Here is a 25,834-nt window from a genome sequence, read left to right as displayed (position 1 = left end):
TGATAAACATTAGCAAGATGGCGCTGTGAATATGTTTTCCCCCACCAGATGGGATATACTCCAAAACATTTAAAATGATTCTTTTACATTTTCAGATTGAACTAAGAAAAACTATGCAGGAATATTTTTGAAGGCCCAGTGTAGACAAGTATATGGCTATCGCCGAGTTCAATGTTCACTCAAATAACATGCGTTTGCCAAAACATGCACAACACAACACCTTCGCAAAGGTCAAATGACAGAACCATAGACTAGAACAGGAGGATGAAGTCACCCAGGAGCCTGCCTGTTCCGTTCACAAGGAAAACCTTTGATACTCACTGGTGAGCTGAATAAATCAAACCAGGGGTGAGGCGGGTGTGGGATGCTGAAGGGACGCAGATCTGTTTGCCAAAGTAGTTTAATGGCTTCACGTCTCAAACATTTTACGGCAGTAGATACTATGATTTCAAGAAGCTGGTCATAGTAGAGTGCCAAATAACAGTTCATATTGTTCTAGACTAAACCAGTGGAAGCATATTAGTTGCATCCAGTCAGAGTAAGCAGATCCTGCTGTGATTTGAGAAACATCAGTAACTGTACATCTAGAACAATTACAGGGTGCTCATTTAGTGTTTGGCTCTTGAGTATTTAAGTACCAAATCTGTAGTAAAAGCAGTGAATGACTGAAAACAGGACAGTGTTGGACTAACTTGCTATCATCAACATTATCCACGTGTCAAATGCACCATATGTGGGTGCTTGTCTGGTTTGGGTGAACCATACAAAACTTCAGGAAACAGTGTGACAGAATTGATGCTTTAGAAACGTGGATTCTCTCCTCTTGAAATGTCGATTATTTTGTTGCACAAAAACATTAATCTGCTCGCAGCTCCTTGCACCAGTCACTCATAAACACTGTATAACAGCAGCTCTCAAAATGGTCCCTATAACCCTTAGAGAATTCATGGGATAATATCTAAAAATAGAATAATTATTTAGATGTCCATTAAAATCTTGACATCTTTCCAAGCCGAGTACTTTTACCGCTCAGTGGTAGGAGTTCGAGAGGAAGCCTGCTTCAATATCTTAAAATAGCAAAGAAAGGAGTGCTTGGCCTATCAGGCCACTCCTCTTTGCTGTAACATCACCAGGTCACCCTTTTCCTGGAGACAGATTTACAGATATTGCAACTTCACTGAAACGTCAGAAGAAAACAAGCAGTTATGTTTTTCCACTTCACCATTGTTTGAGAAGCTGAAGTATATTAACATGATTTGGAGCTAGACAGAGTAATAACAAGGCCTGAAAATTAAAAAAAAAAACAAAAAAAAAACTTTAAGACTGGAAACTATGGAAATCTTTCTGCTGTAGTAGCATGGAGCCTCTGACCAGTCTTAGTATTTGCTTCTCCTGAAGTCACAAGCGCAACTAGCACAAACAAAGCCCATCTCGAGCCTGATTTGCCTTAAAGACCAGAAAGCACTCGGCTGTTGAGTTTCATGGGGGGGCGAGGGGCTGTGCATTTTTCTTCAGGTACCCAGGCTGTGCAGGTTGAAGATAACCTCCTGAAATCTGCCGGTACTGTCTTCCTCTCGCTTTCGCCGGCGGGAGACTTTTGCAGGGAGAACAAGTGGATAGGCAAACAGATGTCCTAGTCAGTGGAGAACAGGTCACCAGCAGACGGTAGAGGCGCCAGACCACCAGTCACATTTGGCAAGAGCGAGAGATCAGGAAGGCTCTGGATGTGGGATTTCAGCTCTTTACGGACTTGGGTTACACGAGCAAGCTTCAATTTATATTCCTGCAATGAGAAAGAAGATATGTAGATTGAAACATTATAACCTGCACAGAAACTGTTGCAATGTTTCACTATATGGAAGTGACACCAGCAAAACAAAACGTGCGGGGGCAATTTCAGGGACAGGCAATCTAAGAAAATGTTGAACATTGAGCATCAATCTATGCTGACATTTGGTGGATCATGTCTACCTTAGTTGCGGCTTCTCAGCTTGTGACATACCATGCTTTTTAAAAAATAAGCCCATATTATGTGAAAAGCAAAACTTGAAGCCAAGAATGAAAAAAATATAAAAAATTGTAATTGGTTTAAAAAAAAAAAAAAAACCTGTCTAAAAGTTTGACATGTTATGCGGTCCTTTAAATGCACTGCTATGAGGAAGCACGTTTAGGCTGAAAAATGTAGACGATAATACAATTACCTTTTTTTTTAATAAAAAGACGGAATAAAAATTATAATGTGTCTAACAGTAAATAGACTAGCTCTAGGCACAAAACTGAACATTTAAACGTAATTTAAAGCAATGATTTAAGATGGACGCAAACTAGGCCAAGAATATCAAAGCATAAGGCAAATGTAAAAAAAAAATAATAATAATATATATATATATATATATATATATATATATATATATATATATATATATATATATATATATATATATATATATATACACATACATTTCGACTTTAAAGAAGAATGTTAAAGGATCATTGTAGCCCAATGATCTGAAGACATTATGTTCCAGTGTCAGGAAGAAACAGATGAAAAATCTTGTCAGCGAGTTTTTCACTTCATAAATCTCAGGATATTAAATTGAGATTGTGTTTTCAAGCTGTTGAACATGGTTTGCCAAACCTTTGGAAGAGATAAATCGTTGGAATGTGTCTATCCCTAGTAAGAGGATGCTGGTAGTGAAATATACTACACACACCATAGTCCGGAACGCTAACACACTAGAATCAAATCAATATAGAAAGAAATATTTTTGGTTCCATTTATTACAAAATATATGGTATACATAGAAGTATCAAAAAATATATGATCATACATATATTAATGTCTTCATCAAGTATGCCAAACAACAGAAGTGTCAAAAAAAGACAAATGTATAAGCACAAAAAACAGAGAAAAAAATAGAGAATATATATATATATATATATATATATATATATATATATATATATATATATATATATATATATATCAACCTAAGGTAATTCGCATTGGAAATCATTAGGGATTTACTAGGAAGCCCTCACTCACCACCCTGGGTGGTGACATGCTTCATCATCGGGCCCACCAGGAGAAGCAGAGTGCCTCCCTGGTGTGCTACAACGCCAGAATACTGCGGAGCTGGTTTTTTCGTGACAGTAATGTGAAAAATGTGTGATATTAAAAATGTCAAAGGACTGTCCCATAAAAAAGTTTTATTCAATGGTCAGCCTGACCCCACTCTAAGTGGAAATAACCAAAACATTATTTGGCAGATTTACCAACACATATTTTAACCATGTCAGGCTGACCACTGAATAAACCTTTTTTATGGTCTTACCCAAGTCCTGGTCTAAGGTTTCCGGACCGAGAGCTGGCATGTGCTGCTGCTCTTCGGAAGGCCAAAAAAAAGTAAGGATGGACTTCATGCTGCTTTGTGCCGCTTCACTTGCACACTGAAGGTTTTATCTCCCTACTTGTTTGTAGGTCTTCGGTGGGAGATTTAATGTTTTTAGGTATGGGGGCTTGAACCCGCCTCTCTCTTCTATTGGCTGGCTTCCTAAACGGAGGCCAGCCATTGGAGGAGAGGGGCGTCACTCAGTTCAAGCCCCGTCTCTTTCGGATTCGGAGGCATGTTTTTTGCGTTCGTTCGCCCTGTGACGTCATCCGTCACTCAGAACGCAAAAAACACGCCCCGATTCCGAAATTTTCGGAGCTTTGCGGTCATCCCAAAAAATTGATCATTCCCTTTTAATCTTAATGGGACCATCATTTTAAACGCCTCAATTCACAAGCAAGCAAGAGATTGGTAAGTATGCGTTGTACCATTTGCTTTGTTAAATATTTTTGTTTAAATTGTCATGCAGTTTTACAAGTGGTGCATGTAAATGTCATACACAGGCATACTACAAAGATTGAAAATGCCACACATATGCTTACTGAAAACATGGGCAACTATGACATTAGTGACTGTCCGCTGTATGAGCAGTTCAAACAAAATCCCTTTTCCAAGATGGCCGCCTCCTTGTGTCCGTCTCACGGACATTTCCTTAATACAGGCGCTGTTCTTCTGTAGGACATCTTTTTAGCCCAATAGCGTTGGGAACGTGCCTACTCTACGCCAATAATACCTAGGCTCTAGTTTCTGGCCAATCCTGTTTCTATATGACATAACCTAGACTCCGCGCATTCGGCTTTACTGAGTGAAGCGCTCAGGGCCCGCCTCACCAGCCCTTCTTGACCCCGCCGCCTCTCTTTCCTCCTGCAGTGCCCTCGCCGCTCTCTCCTCTCTGCTGTCGCCATGTTGGGGTCTGTAGGTCGCTGCTCCGCCGGGGCCCTGAGAGGCCTGGCCCAGTTTCTGAAGGGCGGTCCAGCTGCGGCATGTGCCCGTGAGTATTAAGTAGGCAGGTTAGGGTGGAAGAAAATGATACTTATGTTCTGGGTCCTTATCGTCTTCATGACCTACAACTGTCATTAATTTCCGCGCAGGCCTTGCCCAGACCCTATTTGCACTTGGGACCGTTTCCCAAATGCAGCGGCAAATTATAAGTTATAGCTGTCATATTGCCTTTCCTGTGCTGGTTTCCACGTCTTAGTTACCTGCGCCTTCCCGACAGGAAAACGACTAGTGTACGCGCCCGGCCTCCCTGATAATCCCCTCCACTATCCGGAAAGTGGTCATGTCTGTCACTTGTGTAGGATTGTTTTAGTGGCGTTATGTGCATATAGTGCAGGAGGAATGGGGCAGTTTTACATAGGTAGGGGAGATGTGCAAGTTACGGAAGCAGTTGTTTTTTTAATTATATGTTGCAAATTGTGACCGCTCGGTGCCGTCTTTTTGGTGTAGAGTGGGCGATCGGTGATTGCGGGAAGGGAATTAATGTGTTTTGGGGCTTTGGCCGAAGGAGCTTTTCAACTCTACGTGCGGGAGCTAACTCCAGAGCTGCCAAGGCCGTACTTTTGGACCCATTATTTCAATAGTATAAGGGGACCCAGGAAGTGGTAAACTTCATAATATCCTTTCCAGAGTGAGTCCAGAAAGCTTTCCAACGTGAGATGATAGATTGGAAAAATAGGTAGTGTTCACAGTTAACTTCGCATAACAATGCAATTTCTCTGTGACCTGCCCAAGAAATGCAACAGAATCCTCAAGCTGGTAGTTTGGTTAATGAGCTCCAAACGACAACAATGGGTGTGCAAAAATGGTGTTTTCATATGCTCTGCGAAGTGTTCTGTGATCGTGCACATTGTTTTTTTATTTTACTAAGATTTGTTTCACAGCTCGTAGAATTAAGGGTCATGTTGCGGTAAAAGTATTGCTTATGCTGGTTCTTTCCGTAATGTCCTATGACCTGTTGACGGTGGAAATATGACCCCCTGTCCCATACTTGTTTGACCTCTTCTAGGTGTTGAGAATACTCAGCCTCCAGGTCACCTTATATCTGCAGTGCACTCGCAGCCCCTTGGCTGTGCTTGCTCCCCTGCCCCCTGCCCCCTGGCTGTGCTTGCTCCCCTGCCCCCTGGTTCTCCTGCCCCCTCGCTGTGCTTGTTCTCCTGCCCCCTGGCTGTGCTTGCTCTCGTGCCCCCTCGCTGTGCTTGCTCTCCTGTGTGTGTGTGTGTGTGTGTGTGTGTGTGCCTCTGGGTGTGTATGTGGCTCTGGGTGTGTATTGCTCCCCTGCCCCCTGGTTCTCCTGCCCCTTAGCTGTGCTTGTTCTCCTGCCCCGTAGCTGTGCTTGCTCCCCTTCCCCCTGGTTCTTCTGCCCCCTCGCTGTGCTTGCTCTCCTGCCTCCTCGCTGTGCTTGCTCTCCTGCCCCCTTGCTGTGCTTGCTCTCCTGTGTGTATGTATGTGGCTCTGGGTGTGTATGTGGCTCTGGGTGTGTATTGCTCCCCTGCCCACTGGCTGTGCTTGCTCCCCTGCCCCCTGGCTGTGATTGCTCCCCTGCCCCCTGGCTGTGATTGCTCCCCTGCCTCCTGGCTGTGCTTGCTCCCCTGCCCCCTGGCTGTGCTTGCTCTCCTGCCCCCTGGTTGTGCTTGCTCTCCTGTGTGTGTGTGTGGCTCTGGGTGTGTGTGTGTGTGGCTCTGGGTGGGTGTGTGTGGCTCTGGGTGTGTGTGTGTGGCTCTGGGTGTGTGTGTGTGTGGCTCTGGGTGTGTGTGTGTGGCTCTGGGTGTGTGTGTGGCTCTGGGTGTGTGTGTGTGTGGCTCTGGGTGTGTGTGGCTCTGGGTGTGTGTGTGTGGCTCTGGGTGTGTGTGTGTGTGTGGCTCTGGGTGTGTGTGTGTGTGTGGCTCTGGGTGTGTGTGTGGCTCTGGGTGTGTGTGTGTGGCTCTGGGTGTGTGTGTGTGGCTCTGGGTGTGTGTGTGTGGCTCTGGGTGTGTGTGTGTGTGGCTCTGGGTGTGTGTGTGTGTGGCTCTGGGTGTGTGTGTGTGTGGCTCTGGGTGTGTGTGTGGCTCTGGGTGTGTGTAAATGCAATAGGTCATACATTTGCAAGCGATTAAGCAATTGGCATTGTAAATGACAATGCCATTTATTTAACGATTAAGCTATTGGCAATGTAAATGACAATGCCATTTATTTATGATTTAAAAAAAAAAAATTCATGAGCAATGCCAATAGCTCTACCTTTAATAATGCCGAGACGATTGCATTGTAAATGGTTGTTAAACTTTTACATGCAGAATTGGATGTATGCCCTAACACTGTGTTAGAGAACTGACTGGCCGAAAATCTATTAGGCTGTAGCATCCTACATATATGCAGCTTGGAGAAACACAAATGGTCAAAAGGCTGGGCGGTGCGAGTAACACACAGCAAGATAGGGAAATAAACAAGTCTATATGTTATTCTTGGCCAAAACATTTGTCTGTTAATGGTTCAACTGGCACTTGCATTTTATAATGCAACAGCAGTGGCTGAGACATTGCATGATTATTTAAGTGAAACAAGATTTTACATCTTTTGTGGGAGGTTGATCAGCACCGACAGTTGCCATGCACAGCTGTTTATGGTAGAACGTACCCACCTCTGGCATTGATACATCCTATCCAAGGTTCTGCCTTACATGGTTGCACTTTTACCACCTCCACATTGTCAAAGCCATTGAGATGGACTCCCTTTTAAATCATCACTGCCCTAACTGGCAATCCTATGTAGCACTTTATCCGCTCTCTGCACAGTTCTGATATTACCCTTCTGTTTTTACCATGCAGAATTTTTGCACAAGTCCTTATCACTTTAGTGGAGAGGTGTGGCGCCGCGGCCAGGGCGACTGACGCTGGAATCTGGGGATCAGGGTTCGATCCCCGGCTCCGGCGGCAGGTTAGCCCAGCACCATGTGACTCTGGGCAATAGCTCGCTTAATCTTCCCGACGGCCCCCAGCGCCTAGAGACCCTTACGGGTGATTGCGCGCTTTACAAATGTGGATTATTATTATTATTATTATTTAGTAGGTACGCTTTTTCCTCACTTATTGCACTACAGATGCACCTTTTGTTTTAATTAATGTACGCTGCTACTTGCTACAGTGCCCTTCTCGCTCAGAATAACATCGCATTTTAACAGCATTATAGTGGAGGACGCCGCCCACATTACATTTTTGGATTAGCCTCTATGTCATTCAGTGAGGTTGTGTGGATTAACTGTAAATTTACCTGCGTGCAGTTTATATAGGCTGTAACTCACATTCTAGGACACAGGAGGGAGGCGCCTCACTATCAAGCGTGGAGGCGCCTCACTATCAAGCGAGGAGGCGCCTCACTATCAAGCGAGTAGACACTTAATCTGCACCTTGTGCACTAGAGAAGCACCTTTTGTTTCAATGTATGTACGCTGCTCCTTGCTACTGTGCACCTCCTGCTTAGACCCATTGCATTTTAACAGCATTACAAAAGCATTTGATTTTACCAGCACTATATTGGAGGACGCTACTTACATTACATTTTTGGATAGGCCCCCATGTCATTCAGCAAAGTTCAGTGGATTAACTGTAAAAGTATGTTTATCAGGATTCTTCAGAAATGTTGTTATAGATGGTGTGTGCACTGTTTTATGTGTTACATGCTCTCTGGTAAATCTGTAATTTATAATTTTGTTGTTCAATTACTGTATGGCATCGTTACAAAGCTGAAACAAATCAATGGGAAATGGTATAGAAACCCTTTTTAGTCTTTACGCTGATCTCAGGAAAAATATTCTTACTGGCACAAAGAAAATTTACTTTACCTTTGAATTGCTATAACCTCAAAATATAGTTTAAAAACATATGATGACTTAAAAAGATTAAAGCACTACAATGTGAAGTATTAGCAAAGTAGCCCTCATTCTGAAATGCACTTCTATCTGATCCACACTCAACAGGCATAGTAACTATGTCTACCTTGCCTTCTACCTTTAACCACAAGATGGATTACAGTTACTCTAGTCTTTACAATAGTTCTCCCAACATCAATTTAATATAATCCATGTCCCCATTTGATGTAGGCCAATTCATAAACAGATCCCTCAGTGTCCACGGAGAGATATATAACAGACGAAAGGACCGGTCTAATCTTCCTAGAAACTGGATGGCACAGGTATAGGCTTGCAAGCAAGTTTCAAATACTACTCAATTGTAACCGTGAGGGCCTGTTGAGACCGAACAGATCTGCAACAAGCTGCTGGTCACCAGAGTACTCTAACATAGTCCACCCTGGCGGTTCCACACAGTCACATATTTTGAGCAGTGAAATTTTAGAATGACAAAATGATTATCGATAATGCAGCCAATACTGGCAAATCTCTTCCAGTGACATCTCATGATGGCAATCATATAAAGGAGGACTAACAGTTTCTAGGGAATACCTGAGGGTTCTACCCTAAATCTTTCTTTAAACCGGTTACCTCTCAAAGGATCCATAAGATCAGAGTTGATGTCTTCCTGTAACATCCAGAATTGAAAATCTGACTGAAAACATAAAAGACTGCTATTTCTCACACTTCCTCATCCACCACACCACTACTTATTGAGTGCCATAACGCAATAATCGCACCTCAGTGGTCATCCCGCATGACATAGGAACACTGCTGCCGTAGACTCACAGCAAAGACAACATTCTTCCTACCACACACCTGCACCATGTAGCATGCTATCTGCGTGGACAAGTGCTGCCATGCCCCCAGAGATTGGTAGTAAGTGCTATACAAATACCATAATACAAGACAATTAAAAGCAAAAATGATTTTCAAGACAATCAACCATTGCATCAAACCCATCCCTCACTCCACATAAAAGTGAAAAACCATCAACCTCTTCTTCAGTGATAAAATACTTTAGTCAACCACACATAGCCAACACCAAGCATTGTTTCTTACCAATACCTCTTCCTGTGGAATCCTGCAATGGCCGTCCTTCTAAGCCCTATCTCTTGCTAAGCTTGCCGGCATATTAGCTGCACAGACCTGGCAGAGCTTAAGAGAGAGATGAATACGGAGTACTATATGTGGATTTTTCGTTCTTGAACACGCAGCAGGCTTTCACAGATGGGCACAATACTGAGGTCAAAGGTCTTCAGTGATGCACATGTGTACTCAAACAAAGAGGATAACTTACAAAATGGAATTGTCTCTCTGATGAGAATCTGAAAAAATAAGGAAGACCCAGCCAATGAAGCTTCATTACATTATGAAAAAGACATTTCCCAGGAATACTAATCTAGGTAAGAGGACCAAGTGTTAAACCTTTACTCTGTCTAACCTTGCAAAGCAAATTGGCTTGAGAGTTCCAATTGTTGAAACCCTAATTCAAGAACTCTGAGGTTCACTGAGAAAGCATTTTATTGCTAATTTAGGACACCTACAGTATGAATTACTAAGACATTTACCAAGTGAGAAATGCGGAACATTCCTTTGGGTGAATAATCAGATGATCTGTTCTGTGATACTCATTTGCTAGAAGTAATTCATGTCTTGAGTGTGATCCATGGGGGGAAAAAAGTGAAACAGCCAGGCAAATCTGAGAAAGAAACTAGTTACTTACCTTTAACTTCAGTTTTCCAGTATTAATATCTTTCGTAGATTCATATGCTTGAATTATTCCCTATTCTCAGGCTGGGAACAACTGTTTGTTTAGTATCCCATCCACCTCATTAGAAACACATTTCAGTGGATGAGGTGCAGATGCTGAGCACCATACTGACAAAGTCCCGAAGGTCCGACTCCATATTATGTAGGCCCAACTCCTTCGGGGTCTATGGAGGTTGCCATGTTCCTCAATTTATACACAGGGCACCGACATATTCCCTGATTAATGCAGAATCATTCTCATGTCTGCCTTTCAACACAGATGTCGCCAGACCATATCTTTCTAACAACTGTGATATCATCAAGTTACTCGATGAATGACATAGATAAAACACTTAAGACAACATTCGTCTGGGTCAAATGTCTCCTCAACATGCCAAGGTTTACTAAGAACACATCCAGACATCCTCATCACGCCAAGGTTTACTAAGAACACATCCAGACATAAAACCAAAATAATGTAGTCTGAATGCACATCAGTTAGCCATATATGTTCATAAGGAAACGTCAGGGATGCATACCATGATTCACAATCTATGCCAGACATTCCTAAACGTATGTCAAACATTCCAATTTCTGATGAGATTAATGATATAAGGACTTGATCACTTGTTGGGAGAGGTCATTCTCCCAGATTATCGCTTGTGAATCTGCCGGAGACTATCACAGCTGCTGCCAGTGCACTTCATGGATCATATAGCTCATCTGAAGACCGACGCTGATAAAGCCAGATACCGGAGGAAGACTGACCGCCTGCTTCCGCAGTGGTTGTCCGCTCTTAGCAGAGAACACTGTCTTCATACCTCCACTGATAAAAGACATCCTTTGGTGTCAACAAGGTATGCATGCATGGTTTCTCCCCAAGTAACTCTACACAGCTAGTTGCACTGCCTTTCATGCTCTCATAGTATAGTGCATAGAATTAAGTGTTCGGTTCTAAATGAAACTTAAATGACATTTTAACAATGCTAGAAAGGTTAATTGTATTCTCATTATTTTTGTGATGTGTCTAGTTGCAGTCTTTATACTATTCTGTGTAGTTGTTTAGAATGAACTGAGAAACAGATTGTTACTGTAGTAGTAAATACTTTTAACTTATTTCTATATCAATTTATTTTATTTTATTTATTCAAAGTTTTATATAGCGCGAACAAGATCCTTACAGATATCAGAGCGCTTCACAATGACAGGGTAGGGGCAGTAGGAATGAACAGAGGTAATGGGAGCAATGTAGTAGTCACTAACATGAAAGGATAATAATAAAATACATAAAACATATCAATATACAGTCAGGTAAACAGGTAATATAACGGCACAAGTCATTGATCCCATTACAGAGGTGTTCAGGTACACCTTGGGTGTGTGGAAGGCTTATACCAGTGTTTTAGTATAGAGAGCGCACTGAGTGAGGGCATCGGGAGGGTGAATCAGTGACCCAATGTGTCTCATGTATTGGTCGGTGGGAAGAAAGTAGCGTAGTAGTGTCACCATCAAGTAGAGGTATAATGCCAAAGGACAAGGTGAGCATTGATACAAGGCAATGCAGAGTCTCTGATCCAGCACCTATAAGGTTCAGGAGATCTTGGCCAGAAGGATGGTTTTCACCTCTTTCTTGAAGAGTGCAGCGGAGGAGATACGCCTAGTTTCAGGCGGGAGCGCATTCCAGATCCTGGGTGCCATTCCTGAGAAGGAGCGCTTGTAAGTTTTCTCTTTCCTGAATCTATGGGGTTTCAGGAGTAGATTTTTTGAGCTTCTATTGGATTTCGAACCTCCTGATATGGACAATTTTTGAGCGAGGTAGTTGGGTGCATTGTGGTGCACGGCCGCGTGCGTCATAACTGCAATTTTTAGTTGTATTCTGGCTTCAAAAGGTAGCCATTTTAGGGACTTTAAATCTGGGGAAATATGCGAATGTTTTCTTGAGCCAGTAATGAGTCTTGCGGCAGCGTTCAGGGAGGCTCTTAAGGGTGCTGTTGTGGATAGCGGGAGTCCGCTGAGGGTCACAATTCCGTAGTCGATTCGAGGGATGACTAACGCTTGTACAGCAGTTTGGAAGTCTCCAGTCGGGAAGAAGGGTTTGATTTTCCTCAGTGTGTTGATTTGGAAATTAGCTGCTTTTGTGGCTTTGCTGATGTGTTGCTGCATGTTGAGCTTGGCGTCTAGTGTGATGCCTAGGGATTTCGCTGAGTCCACGATGGTGGGTTGGACATTGAGTGCTGTTAGGTTGTTGAGCCATGTTTGGGTGGTGGAAATTTTCGCCGGGGGTGAGATGAGAAGGAACTCAGTTTTCAGAGCATTTAGTTTGAGGTGATTATCGGCTAGCCAAGATTGAGTGTTAATAAGCGTGGAATTCAGATGTTTGATATCTTCCGGAGATTGAAGCTTTAGGTACAGTTGTGTGTCGTCGGCGTACATATGGAATTGGACATTAGAAGCTTGGAGCAAGGTGGCGAGCGGTTCCATGACGAGGTTGAACAAAGTGGGGGAGAGGGAGGATCCTTGTGGAACACCTAGATCTGCAGGCACAGGTGAAGATAGCACATTATCGATCTTGAACTTCTGAGACCGGTTGTGTAGGAAGGACGAAAACCATTTGAGAACCGTTCCCGATAGACCCATTCTAGTGCTTAGCAGCTCCAGCAGGTTCTCATGTTTGACCGTGTCAAATGCTGACGATTACATACTGAGTAGTGTTTGCGGGTCTACAATAACCGGTCTTTCACATTCATCGTTGGTGCATTGACCCAAGTTCACCCATGAGTGGGAAAGTACCCCTTGTAGAGTTACGCAAAAGTCGTCACACACACATTTTCAGCGAAGGATGTGCACTTGCTGAGCGCCCTAACAGATTCCAGAGCAGATGCCCAAGTGGGACAAGCCTCTTTCGGAATCTAACTAGTGCACTGCAGGTCTTTTTTTGTTGACTCTTCTCCTTCTTTTATAGATGGGCTTGCTCTTCTGTTCAGTGCAGATGACTTACAATGAAGATCCCCTGAAGGAGAAGGAACCGTTTCTTACTCGAAAACCTCGTTCACACTACGGAAATGTTCACTACAGATATAAGAAACACTCTCTCCTAGAGGAGGGGCAAAGGTCATTGCTTTCAGTTTTCATTTGATTCATCATCTTTGTAAAACAGGGACTGGCTTGTTAGCAATGCACAGGGCCTGTTGAGACTCTGAAGGTGCTCTCTGCCTTAAAGAAGCAGAGTCGTTTTATCCCAAGCTTTCTAGACTTCAGCATAAATAGCTACATGGTACCCATTATTCACACCTTTCCTATAAAAAAAGGTTTGTGACAGTCGTTTTCAGGTCCTAGGTTTTACTTAGTGATTCTGTGTACACCTAAAAGTAATAGGGACCTTTCTTGAAAATATGCGCTTTATAAATAAAATAATTCCAAGATCCGGTGGGTGGGTGGGATTATTCAGTGAATAAGATTACAATGAATACCTTCTGAAGAACAAACATGTTACTTACCCTGTAAGCATCTGTTTGTGGCATGCAGTGCTGTAAATTCCCATGCTTTGCATACTCCTGCCATTTGTTAGGTCAGGATGTGTGCAAGTAGTTTTTCTTCGAAGAAGTCTTTTCAGTCTCGAGCTAGAGTGACTCCTCTTGGTCTAATGCGCATGGGCATCAACTCCATGGTTAGATGGTTTTCCTGCAGGCGCGTGGGAATGGAAGCTGAGGTATGTGTAAGTAAAGGGATGTCCATTCATACAAAGAGAAACAAACGGCCAAAAGGTAACCTGGGAGCAGGGTGGGCGCATGTGCATCTACAGCACTGTATGCTACGAACAGATGCTTACAGGGTACATAACATTTAGTTTGAGGTATGTTTGGCTGCAGATACACATGCTATGCATAGACTGAAAAGCAGTCTTCCTCAGAAGCAGGGGCTAGACTGTGGGTGCTTCAGTTATTCGGAAAAGTGTACACAGCACTGCCTGACCTACATTAGCTTGTTGGCGTGTTAGAACTTCCACACAATAATGTTTAGTGAAAGTGTGTGGTGTAGACCAAGTAGCTGCTTTGCATATGTCTGTTATTGTAATGTTTCCTAGGAAATCCAAAGATGCTCAATATTATAGAGTAGAGTGTGCTCTAGGAGATGTAGGTAAAGTCCTTTTGGCTTTATCGTAACATGTTTGAATGCGCTTAACTATTCATCTGGCAATACCTGATTTGGATATAGGCTTTCCTTTAGGAGGTAGTGAAAAAAACCAAATAATTGTTTATCTTTTCTAAAAGTTTCTGTCCTATCAATGTAGTACATAAGGGCTCATTTGACGTCTAATGTATGGATTACCTTCTCCACCATAAAGTATAGTCGGGGGTCAGGGGGTGCGGGGGGTGCAGTAACTCAAATAATTGAGATGAAAGTGAGAGACAGCTTTTTGGGAAGAAATCTGGGGTTGGTGCGGAGGACCACCCTGTTGTAGAATAGCTGGAAGAAAGGCTCTTCCAAGGTTAAAACATGGAATTCAATATCAAGTCTAAGTGAGGTAATCGCAATAAAAAATGCCACCTTCCAAGAGAGAAATTGAAGGGGGCAGGTATGCAGGGGCTCAAATGGAGGGCCCACGAGTCGTGTAAGAACGAAGTTAAGATTCCATGAGGGTGCAGGTGGAACCAGTGGTAGAATTATTATCTAAAGCCCCTCCATAAAAGCTTAAATGACTGATACTTTGAATAAAGACACGTGTTGCCTATTTTGTAGCTAGGCAGCTACTGCAGCAAGATGTAACCTTATGGGGGTGAATGCTAGCCCAGAGAGTTGTAAATGAAGCCAGTAACAGACAATGTTCTGTACCATGGCATTAAAAGAAACTATTTGTTTTGAGTGACAATAACAGACACATCTTTTCTAATGAGCTAGCATGCTCGAGTGGTAGGCCTATGGGCTTCTTTAAGAATAGTCATACATTCAGGCGGCTGATTGAGGTAACCGAATTCTATGAACTCAGAAGCCACAATGTCAGGTTGACAGCATTGGGTTCTGGGTGCCTGATTTCTCCATAGTTCTGAGTGAGGACTGGTCTGTTGGTCAGCTTCTCATGGGGAACTACACTGAGGTCCAAAAATGTTGTGAACCAGGGCAGATGGGCCCATGTGAAAGCCACTAGTATTGGTGAGAGAGAGTGATGCCTGAGCTATCATACAAGAAATATACCTGATCAACTCATCCATAGCCCCTTCCCTTGGATAGTGGGTGTGGGAACCTGGAGGCGAAGTTTGTGCATTTGGGGTTGTCGGGGGTTGTGAACACATCTATTTGAGGCATTCTCCATCCATGGAAGTGTGGGAGGAGGGGAACATCCTTTACGACGCAGATGTTACCCTGCGCTACCATTACGACGCGTCTCTTACAACGCAAGTCGTAGCACGACTTGCGTTGTAAAACACGCGTTGTAACGGTACGCGTGGTTATAGCCCGCGTCGTACCGTCATACATCCGGGGGAGGAAGGCTTGAGGGTGGAGCTTTCACTCATGGACTTGTCCGTTGTGACAGTGATGTGGGGAACAAGGTCAAGGAAAGGCAGCCCTTGTAATAGGTTGTTGGTGTTCCACCACTGCAGAGGGGGATGTGTGTGGCGGCCTATCAACACTAGATCCAGTAAATGACCCTATGACTGAGACTACTGTTGAGCTAAGCAATCTTGCAATGGACTCATGTGTAGTCGTGCCTGATGTACAATGGCAATGCAGGACGCCATCATATCTAAGAGACACATGACTTGTCACTATGAGTTGGTGATTTGCTTGGGACTGGGTTACCAATGCTTTACAAGACTGGATTCTTGCACGACTGAGATATGCTAGTCCTACTTATGTGTTTAGAATAGCCCCTAGATATGGTTGAACCTGTAGGGGGTTGAAGGTGATACTTGGAAAAAGGTAAAATTGATGGTGAACCCTAAGTGATGGAGCAGATCTATTGGGACTTGAGTGTGGTGTCGACACTGCTGGTGAGTGTTGGCTTTAATAAGCCAATTGTCCAGATGTGGAAATATGTGCTGCTACTGCCGCAAGGCACTTGGTGAATACCAGAGGGCAGTATTCACCCTGAAAGGGAGGACTTAAACCGATGTTTGCAGCCCAATACAAACCTGGTATTTGCGATGCGCTTGGTTTACTGCTATGTGAAAATAGGATTCCTTTAGGTCTAGTGTATCCACAAAGACAACTTGCTGAAGAAGTGGGATCGCATTTTGTAAGGTTACCATGTGGAAGTGCTCTGACAGGATGTATTAGTTTAGTGGCCAGAGGTCTAGAATTGGCTGTAAAGATCCATCCTTTTTGTTTTTATAAGTTTAGACAGTAAATTCCTGAACCTTGGTGATGTAAAGGGACGAGCTTTATAGCTCCTTCGAGGAGGAGAGCTTAAACATCCTGTTTGAGCAATGTTTGATGTTCCGGTGATAGCCTATGACTGAAAGGTGGAATGCTGGGAGGTGTAAAATGAGCTCCAGACAATACCCATGTTGGATAATGTTGAATACCCACAGGTGTAATATAACTGTTTGTTTGTCATGTCGGTCCAAAATGTTGTAAGTGAACTCGGAAAAACGGTATATGGTCAGGAGGTAGGAGAGGGAAGTCAAAGCTTGGCAGTGGGTGCTACTCCGCATGGGACAGTACCCTTGCCTCTGCCTATGGCATTGTTACCTCTGTAGGACCCTTTGAAATAAACTTGAGGGGGAAGTATGTTGATCCTGATTGCAGTGATGCAGGGTAGAGTTGTCGGAAGCGGCTGCTTTGGAACCTCCACAGTAGCTTGGGACAGAGTAATGAGTCACAGGGAGCAGATGTTTAGAGGAACCCCATTGCTTTTGCCGTCTTTGAGTCTTCCTTACTTTAATCCAATGTTTGGTCTACGTGAGGACCAACCAGATCTTTGTCAAATGGCAGGTTGAGCACATTCTGTTGAACCTCTGGTTTGAAACCAGATATGCGCCATGCATGCCATCTGAGTAAGAGGCTAGTGTTTATACCTCTAGCTGCAGTGTCTAAGGTACAGCAAATTGAAAAAATTGATATTAACATGCCTTCTGAGACAGTTCTTGTCCCCGTCTTGAGCTCATCTGGGAAATATTGGAGAAGATGCTCCATCTCATCCCAGTGAGCACAATCGTTATTCGAAAGCTGGTCCATCGAGTTAGAAATATGCCAATGACTGGCAGATTGTGCTGCAACTCTTTTCTCCGCTGCATCTATTCACTTCCTTTCTTTACAAGGCGGCAGGGAATCTCTGCTAGCCTGCGAGCAGTGGTGATAAGAGAATCTGGTGGAAGTTGGCCCAGCTGTAAATGGGAACACAAGGGGAAGCCTTGTACTTCTTGTCCACCCTGGGAGCTATACCCTTAGCCCTAATAGGCTCCTCAGTATGCCTCAGGGCTGCTGGCCTTGTCTGCCTTCTTACTGTGTTTCGGTGGCACCAGCAAATCCAATACCTCCTGAAAAGACAGCAGTCTTTTGAGTGGTGGAAGAATGAGTGTATACGATGTGGCAAAGATAAGGCTGGTTAGAAGCTGGATGTGAAATGTTTGTTTCTGGCATCCAGTTGCTCTCTGAGTCGATGTAGGACAGGCTCCACTGGCCTGCCGGTTTCAGGGTTGGATGTCTGCATCGAGGATCTCCGGTCCGACCCAGGTGTTGATAACGAAGCTTTGCTCGGTGTCAAAGCAGTGGATGTCAACGGTGATGATCGGCTTGTCACCGAGGGACATGTCGGTGCCGGCTGGAGTTCCGAGACAGAAGTGCTAGATGCTTCAGTTGTTTTTTCAACACCGAGCTGGAAGGCTGGACGTCCGTACCAGTTGCTCAGTGCTGACCATCGCCAGAAGGCAGCAGAGGACCAAGGGCCTCTGTATGCTGTCCCACTGAGGACGAATGCCTTTTGGGGTGTTCGACGTGGTTTTGAGGCGCAGAGGGTACCGTACTCACAGACTGTTGAGCAGGCATTACTTCCTCCATCTCCAGGTTGACCTAGAGGTCGAATCCGGAACTGCCCTGGATCAAGAACGCCTCTTCCTCCACAACCAACAGTTGAGGGTGTTGCCGGTCCTCCTCAACATCGTCAAGCACAATAAGGTCTGGAGTATCCTCTATGCTAATCTGCAACATCTCAAACCGACTTCCGCAAAGGTCTCGAAGGATGTTCTTGGAGCAGAAGGAGCGTCAGTCATCGCAATCTGCTTCTCTGTGTTCTGGTGACAAGCACAGATTACAGATCTGGTGTAAATCAGTCCTGGGATTACTTTGCGTGGCATTGAGGACACAAGGGAAGGGCGTCTGTTTGATCACCTGGAAGGCATTCTCTGGAAAACTAGATGGAGACTGAAGAAGGACCCGAAGCGTGAAGCCGTGTAGTGACTGCGGTTGAAGCCACTCGGCGAGAGAGATATACATACCCAGATAGGCTAAAATGGGAAATTCACAAAAAAATAACAATACAGACAAGGTGAACAAACAGAAAAGAGCACCGGGTGGTGTTGAACCGGAGTGCAGGCACACACGCCCGAACCAGACGGCGGAAAGAAAACAATCTAACAATGGAGTCGATGCCCGTGCACATGATCACCAAGAGGAGGAGTCACTCTGCCACGAGACTCGAAAGAATTCTTCAAAGAAAAACATATTGCACACATCCAGACCCAACACTGGATAGCAGGAATATGCAAAGCATGCGAATCTATAGCCACACATGCCTCGAACAGACTTCTCAATTTGGTAAAAGTATCCCACGCATACACATATTTCGACCTGCGCTTCATATTAAAAACAATTCTCTTTATTGAATATGGCACCAGGCCAACCATTCTTTCACTTTATTTTGTGATTTCAGTTTCAAATACTCTTCTGGGAACTGAAGGCACCAACCACGGAGTAACACATTAATTAGCCATGCACAGTCACAGGAGATGTATGGTTATGGATGGAGTTTCTCACCATTTCCAAACACCTGTGAGCCAGGACCTTGTTCTACCCTGGTTTCATTCATATCCCTACAAAAATGTCTTCCTGTGTCTACTGCATAAGCACTTAGACATTGCTTTTCCTTCTACAACAGGGTCCCCACAGCTCAAGCAGGAGTCCATCCCCATTACTCTTTTCACCCTTTTCTGGCCTTTTAGCTCTGTTACTGTTTTCCACTTTCTTGACAATACTATTTAAAACTTTTCATTCCATCATTGTGTTTTTCTCCACTGACCAACTCAGTCAGCTCAAAACCCAATTGTTAGTTTTAATATAGTTCTTCCTGTAACTTTTTACTCTTTAGCAAACCTTGTTTCAGCTATTCAACCTTCCCTCTATTCATTATTTTATATGATTTACTTCTCCCAACAGGTCTTGGAGTATCTGTATATTTTAAGGTATTGAAATATTTAAGCTATTTTCTGATTGCCTCTGTGTCTAGTTTCCTATTTCTCGCTTCAACTTCACATCTGAGGCTGCAAACTGCTTTCCTTTTCTCCTCATTTTTGTTTTATAGGTTCAAACAATTCAAATTAAGCTATAGTATTGATCTTGCAAATCATTTTGTCATCTTATCATTGTGTCTCTCTAATCCTAACTATGCTTTCACTTCCCCAGGCTCACACAAATGCCTTGCTCTAGGACACTGTGTGTTATACTCTAAACAGGCCATATTCTTACATGCTGTTTCCAGCTTATCTAAAATCCCCTATTTGCTAAGCTTAGGCTATGCCACTTCACGAAATCCCTTTTTACAGTTACAACTCCTGTTTGAGGATTTGTCACGTTTCATTGTGTACAACCTGCTCTGGACAAAAGGGCAATAAAAGCATAATTTATAAGCTGATCACAGCTTATAAACTTCAGACACAAAGTGCAGGTTTAATATTTGGAACTTCACAATATCAAGGAAGAATGGAGAATTCATCCTGCCACATCTCTCATGCTCATTTAATTTAACCTACCGATAAAAATGCCTATACATTTCTCACAGTCAAGACTAACTTGGAAGAAGCAAGCTACCAAAGGTCATGAACTTAGACGCTGATGTGCCAAAGTGACTTGAACGGAAGGGCACTCACATTTATATAGCATCAATGAAATGTACCAAGCAGGCTCTGTAAAACATCAGAAACATACTCACTTCTAGTTTCTTCTCTTTTTCCAGCAGGATATCCTTCTGGCTTTGAGTGTATTCTAAAAGCATTTTTGAAAGTTGTCGCCGGTCATCTAGTTCAGCAGCCAGCCGACCATTGTATTCTGCTAACAGCAAGCAGGCTTCATCCACCGTCTTGGAGAGTCGCTCGGCTCCTTCTTTGTCTGGATATGAGAGCAAACAAAAGAAGAGGATCATTTTATAGCAACATTGCAAAAAAACACCACCTTGATCACCGCGGTCTCAAAGGCTTTCGTTGCAGCTGCGAGCTGAGGTTTAGTTGGTCACCTGAGGACAGACAACACTCAAACTCAAAGCAACATTCGGAATCTTCTTTTAAGGAGAACATTTTTATGTGAACCTTTAAGCATGGAAATATTAGACGGAACAAAGCTTAGATTTCACATGGTTGGGCATACAACAGCACTAACAATATATAAACAAACATGCAAAGGAACAAATGAGACTGATCACCACACACTTACCACTTGTTGTGCTCATAATAGCAGTATCTCCTACCATGCCACAATTATCAACAAGACAATTATATGGATAATGTGGCGCATCAAGACGAAGTGCAACTATCAGCTATATCACTAACTACAAGCCCCGCAATGCTCATTCCAATGCAGTTAGATGGCAAAAGCCTCTGACAGCATATATCATAAACCTACCTGCCATTAACACTACTAGTCAGACTGCTAAAACAACCAGAAATCAGAATCCAGTCTGCAATGTTGCCTTCAAAACCATGATGTGAAACTTTTCAAGAGCTGACAGAGCTTTCTTCTAATGGTAAGATGTGAAATGACTGATGACGAAGGAAAGGGAGGAATACTTTTAGAGCTAGGCAAATCGTTGAGCAGATTGCTGTGCAAACCCTGTGCTCTTGGAGACCAGAGTCTCTGATCTCCAGAGGGGCCCTTCCCTCCAAGGACGAGGTAACAATCATTACTACGGGGAGCTGGGGTTCCCCTCAATGCCCTAATAGGTAAGCTCCGATGCAGTGTCTCTAGAGAGAACTATGGCGTCTGACAGATTATTTTCTGTGCTGGAACCACTGCATGCAAAGAAACCACTAAATGGCCCTCATAGGACAGTGGGCATGTGTGACCAGGAGGATGCAAGAGGCCTGCAGAGCAAGCAGGCGTAAGAAGCATAGGACTGGAATCCAAGCATCTTCCTGAAATTGTGGGAGCAATGCATAAAGTCCCGTATCTTCTGCGCAGGGGGAAAGGCTCGGCTCAAAGTGGTATCAGTACTGCCTCTATGAACAGGAAATTCAGAGAGTACAGGAGAGATTTAGGCACACCTATATTGCATCAGGGATGCCTCAGACTGTGCCACTTTTAGGAGCCAATCGTCCAGAAATGGATAAGAACTATTCCAGGTAGTCTATAAATCTTATCTTCTGCTCCCAGTAATAATCAGATTAATAGCAGTCAGGCTTTCTGTAATATGCTGGCTAACTTTTATCTTGATAGAGTAGTCCAAGTCTACAATAGGTTTGATTAAATTAATACATTTAAAAGGAAGGAACAAGTCAATACAATCCAAATCTAAGCCATTCTACATTCTCTGCGTTCTCAGCAATGTCCATTAATCAAGTAATTGCCCAAATCCAAGCAGCCAAGTCAGGTTCTTCTATGTACTCCTGACGCCCTTCAATGACTTGTAGCTGCAGACAATATTGCTACGCACCTTACCAGAATATTCAACTCCACGTTTAGAGCTGGATATTTTCCTCAGTACTGGAAGGAAGCGCCTACATTTCCTCTCGTAAAAAAGCATATTCTGAACCCGATGCACCGGAATAGCTATCGTCCTATTTCTTGCCTTCCTTCACCAACGATGATCATTGAAAAGGCTATCAATCAGTAGCTTGCTCTTTTCATTCAGTAAAATCAGCTGCTAGATACTACCCAGTTAGGGTTCAGAAGCAGTTTTAGTGCCGAAACGGCGCTAATAAAACAACAAAGGCAGTAAGAGCTATTTTGGACAGGGGTGGCTGTGCGGCACTTGTCTTACTCGATTTATTGGCAGCCTTTGACACAGTCGAGCAATAAATATTGGTCAGCCATCTCCAGGCTGTTATTGAGGGACTTCTTATGCTCAACTGAAATCTTTTCTGTCAGAGCAAAAGCAAACTGTAGTTCAGAATCACTTTGTATCTGTCCCCTTTTCACTTCCATGTGGGGGCCTGCAGGGATCCTTCTTCAGTCCAATGTTGTTCAACGTTTATGTGACACCTCTTGCAGTCTTGTTTAGGTCCTTTGGTTTTGAGCTAACATCTTATGCAGACAACAGTCAAATTGTGGTGTAAATGTCCACTGGCGATAGTCAATCCTATTGTTGATCGTACAAGAAAACCTACCGACAACCACAATACACCTGTCGATCTAGGCTAAGGCTGGAATTGGGCCATGTGATTCAAACACTAGACTGCCAAGCAGCGATGCTGAAATATTACACACAAAATCACTAAAGGACCACTTGAAAATGAATTTTCAAAACTTCAGGCAATCCTTGGCACCCTCAGGTAAGAAAGGCTATGAAGTCTCTCCAGATTGAAGAAACAGCTTTCTAAGCAGGGGACATTCAATTTAGCATATGGAAAAAGGCCATCAATCGGCAACCTAAGGCAACCTCAATGGATCAAGAAGTACTAACACTAGACTACTCGACATTGGCACAGGCCCAAATGCCTCATATCTTGCTGGGAAACTTCAACTGTACTTCCTGGAAGACATAAAAGCGGAAACCCACCGCCAGATATATACGTGTCTTAGCTCTTCCAACAAAAGATTTTAATCTTGACTGGGCCGGCCATAGAGACAAAAGGGTTTGTATGTTATCTAACTACTCACATGAATCATGGCTACACTTATTATTTTGCTGACCAGTTTTGGACCCTCAGAGGAGATTATTAGTCAGACCAGCGTGTCTGGCCCTAGGGGTGCGAATGTGTCTGGAAGCATCTTCTATCTGTTCTAATCACTCTGTTCCCTGGGCACTGGCGACATGAGCAAAATTTGTTAACACACTCCGGCAGCGGCTTTTGTTGCCTACTGCGACCATCTATATAATACGGCCCAAACGAACAACATATGCAGCCCAAGCAGCGTTGGCCAAGCACTAATGGGAGATGCCGAACTGCGGCATCGGCACACTGATAAGATGCGTGGAGACCGGTCCATCAAGCCTATTTCACCTAACTGCTTTGCAATGTACCAAATGACCACTTTTGAAAAGTGTAGATATCAAGCAACTGTTATGCAATGCACAGAGTGCTAATTTTTAAGCACCAACAGCCTTTTGCACAATACTTTTTATATAATCTTAACTGATCGATGATTTTATCTGATTGTAAAGGTTTTTTTTAACTACACAATCAAGTTTAAAAATACAATGAAAAGAAAAAAATGTTGTTTCCAAGGATGTGGTCTCTAAGAGTGGACTTTGTGGCAGGAAGTCTTTCAGGACGGAGTGCGCAAAAGGGCTATTCTTTTTGACCCGAGACAAGAAACAGTACTGCCCCATGAATTAATGGACAGATGCCCATGGGGCTGAACATATCCAAAACAGGGACACCACTAGCCAGGCCTGTAGTCTCAGCCTTTGCCCTGGAGTTATGAGCCTGAAGGCTCTCAAGAAGAGTTCTTTTTTTGGGATAAAGCATAATATTGTATTACAACGGACAGTTCATTGTGATACAGTCAGTTTTAGAAAAGCTTTCCCAATCTTCACAATGGAGAATCCAACAAAGAACAGATCACCTTCCAGGAACTCCTTGTCCCTAATAATGCAGAAGCGAAGGGCCTGCTGTAGATCCAACAGGTGTGGCCCCTCCTGCGAGATGCTGTGGAGAGAAGAATGCAGGGAGTATGATGGTCTCCCACACATGGAAGGGTGACACATCTTTTGGAAGCAAGACATACACAAGTACCAAGCTGCAATTGTCAGGGAAGAAGGATGTGTAATGATGCTGGACAGACGATGCATGAAGCACAAGTTACTTACCTTCGGTAACGATATATCTGTAAGAAACATTAGTAGTGATAGATTCCTTACCTTAGAATTACCCCGAGGCTTCAGACTGGATCTGGAAAGTTTTCGTCAGTAGTACCCATGCGCGTCGGTAGGTGCTGACGTCAGTTCTGTACACGACTTTCCGCACCAGGAACGCACAGCCATGCAAGAAACTGACCACTGGTGCCTTGAAACTAGGGCCCTGAAAGGGATGACCTTAACCCTAGAAATCAGTTCGCAGAACGGGGAGGATGGGTGGGGCGGTAAGGAATCTATCACTACTAATGTTTCTTACAGATATATCGTTACCAAAGGTAAGTAACTTGTGCATCTGAAAGAAACACGTAGTGATAGATTCCTTATTTTAGAATAGATACCCCAGCAATACCAACCCCGTTGGTGGGTCTGCGCACCAAGATCACACCAGAAAGCCCTGGAGAACAGAACGGCCAAAGAAACAGTTTCTCCGGACTTGGCTGTCCAGGCAGTAATGCTTCGTGAACGTGTGCAGCGAGGCCCACGTAGCTGCCCGACAGATGTCTTGCAAGGGAACTCCCCATCCCAAAGCAGTAGTGGCTGCTGTCGCCGTGGTAGAATGGTCACACAGTCCTACCGGAGGCTCCTTTTTTAGCCAAAGAATAACCAGCCTTTATGCACAGAACGACCCGCCGAGAGATGGTCCTCTTGTGCACGGCCCGAGCTTTCTTGGCACCCACGTAGCCCACAATGGGTTGGCCATCCACCCGGAACTGTTGCGTGCGGTTCAGGTAGACTGAGAGCGCGCGTTTTGGGTCCAGACGGTGGAGCCTCTCTTCCTCTTTTGAGGGATGTGGAGGCAGAAAGAAGGTGGGCAAAGTGATAGTCTGCCCGATATGAATGGCAATGACGACCTTTGGCAGAAAAGATGGACAAGTCCTGAGAACCACTTTGTCCGATGGACAGAGAGAAAAGGAGGTTTAGAAGAAAGAGCGTGGAGCTCACTCACTCTTCTGAACAGAGGTGATAGCCACCAGGAATGCGGTCTTTAAAGTAAGAAGAAGAGGACAGTTGTGAAGTGGCTCAAAGGGAGCACACATCAGATATGTCAGAACCAGGTTCAAGTCCCACTGAGGCATTATGAAAGGAACAGGAGGGAAAAGATGAGTAATGCCTTTTAAGAATCCATTTACAACAGGGGACTTGAAAAGGGAAGGCTGATCTGGAAGCCGGAAAAAGGTTGAAATGGCCTAGAGAGAGCCCTGGATAGTGCCCAGAGCAGAGCCTGGTTAGGCCAAAGAAAGGAGGAATAGAAGGACTTCTGAAACAGGGGCAGAAAGGAGATCCACATCCTTGGCTGTGCACCATGCCACAAATTTGTTCCACCTGCAGGCATATACCGTCTTAGTGGAGCGACGCCGGGCTGCCAAGATTACATCACAAACTTCGGGAGTCAGGTCAAAAAAGACATCAACTGCCGCTGCTCAACCTCCACGCAAGAAGGTGGAGGCTGGACAGGTTAGGGTGGAGGACCGTCCCCTGTTGCTGCGACAGAAAATCCTCCCGAAGAGGCAGTGGGATCGGGGGATCGATAGCCATGCAGAGTAGCTCGAAACACCATACTCTTCAAGCCCAGTCCGGACC

General features: G+C 44.0%; 1 protein-coding gene across 3 annotated transcripts in view; it reads right to left on the bottom strand.

The window, feature by feature from the left end:
• Positions 1–384: 384 nt before the first annotated feature.
• The window catches only part of RPRD1B (regulation of nuclear pre-mRNA domain containing 1B), a 253,889-nt gene continuing 228,439 nt past the window's right edge, over positions 385–25,834 (bottom strand). For all 3 annotated transcript variants that reach the window (XM_078652118.1, XM_078652120.1, XM_078652117.1), the window contains 2 exons: positions 20,174–20,349; positions 385–1,783 (listed from right to left, as the gene is read on the bottom strand). In XM_078652118.1, coding sequence (XP_078508244.1) covers positions 1,634–1,783; positions 20,174–20,349 — 326 coding nt within the window. In that variant the 3' untranslated portion in view covers positions 385–1,633. The remainder of the gene's footprint in view (positions 1,784–20,173; positions 20,350–25,834) is intronic.

The sequence above is a fragment of the Lissotriton helveticus genome, chromosome 7 (assembly GCF_964261635.1).
Source record: "Lissotriton helveticus chromosome 7, aLisHel1.1, whole genome shotgun sequence".
NCBI lineage: Eukaryota > Metazoa > Chordata > Amphibia > Caudata > Salamandridae > Lissotriton > Lissotriton helveticus.
This window is presented reverse-complemented; position numbering and strand designations above follow the sequence as displayed.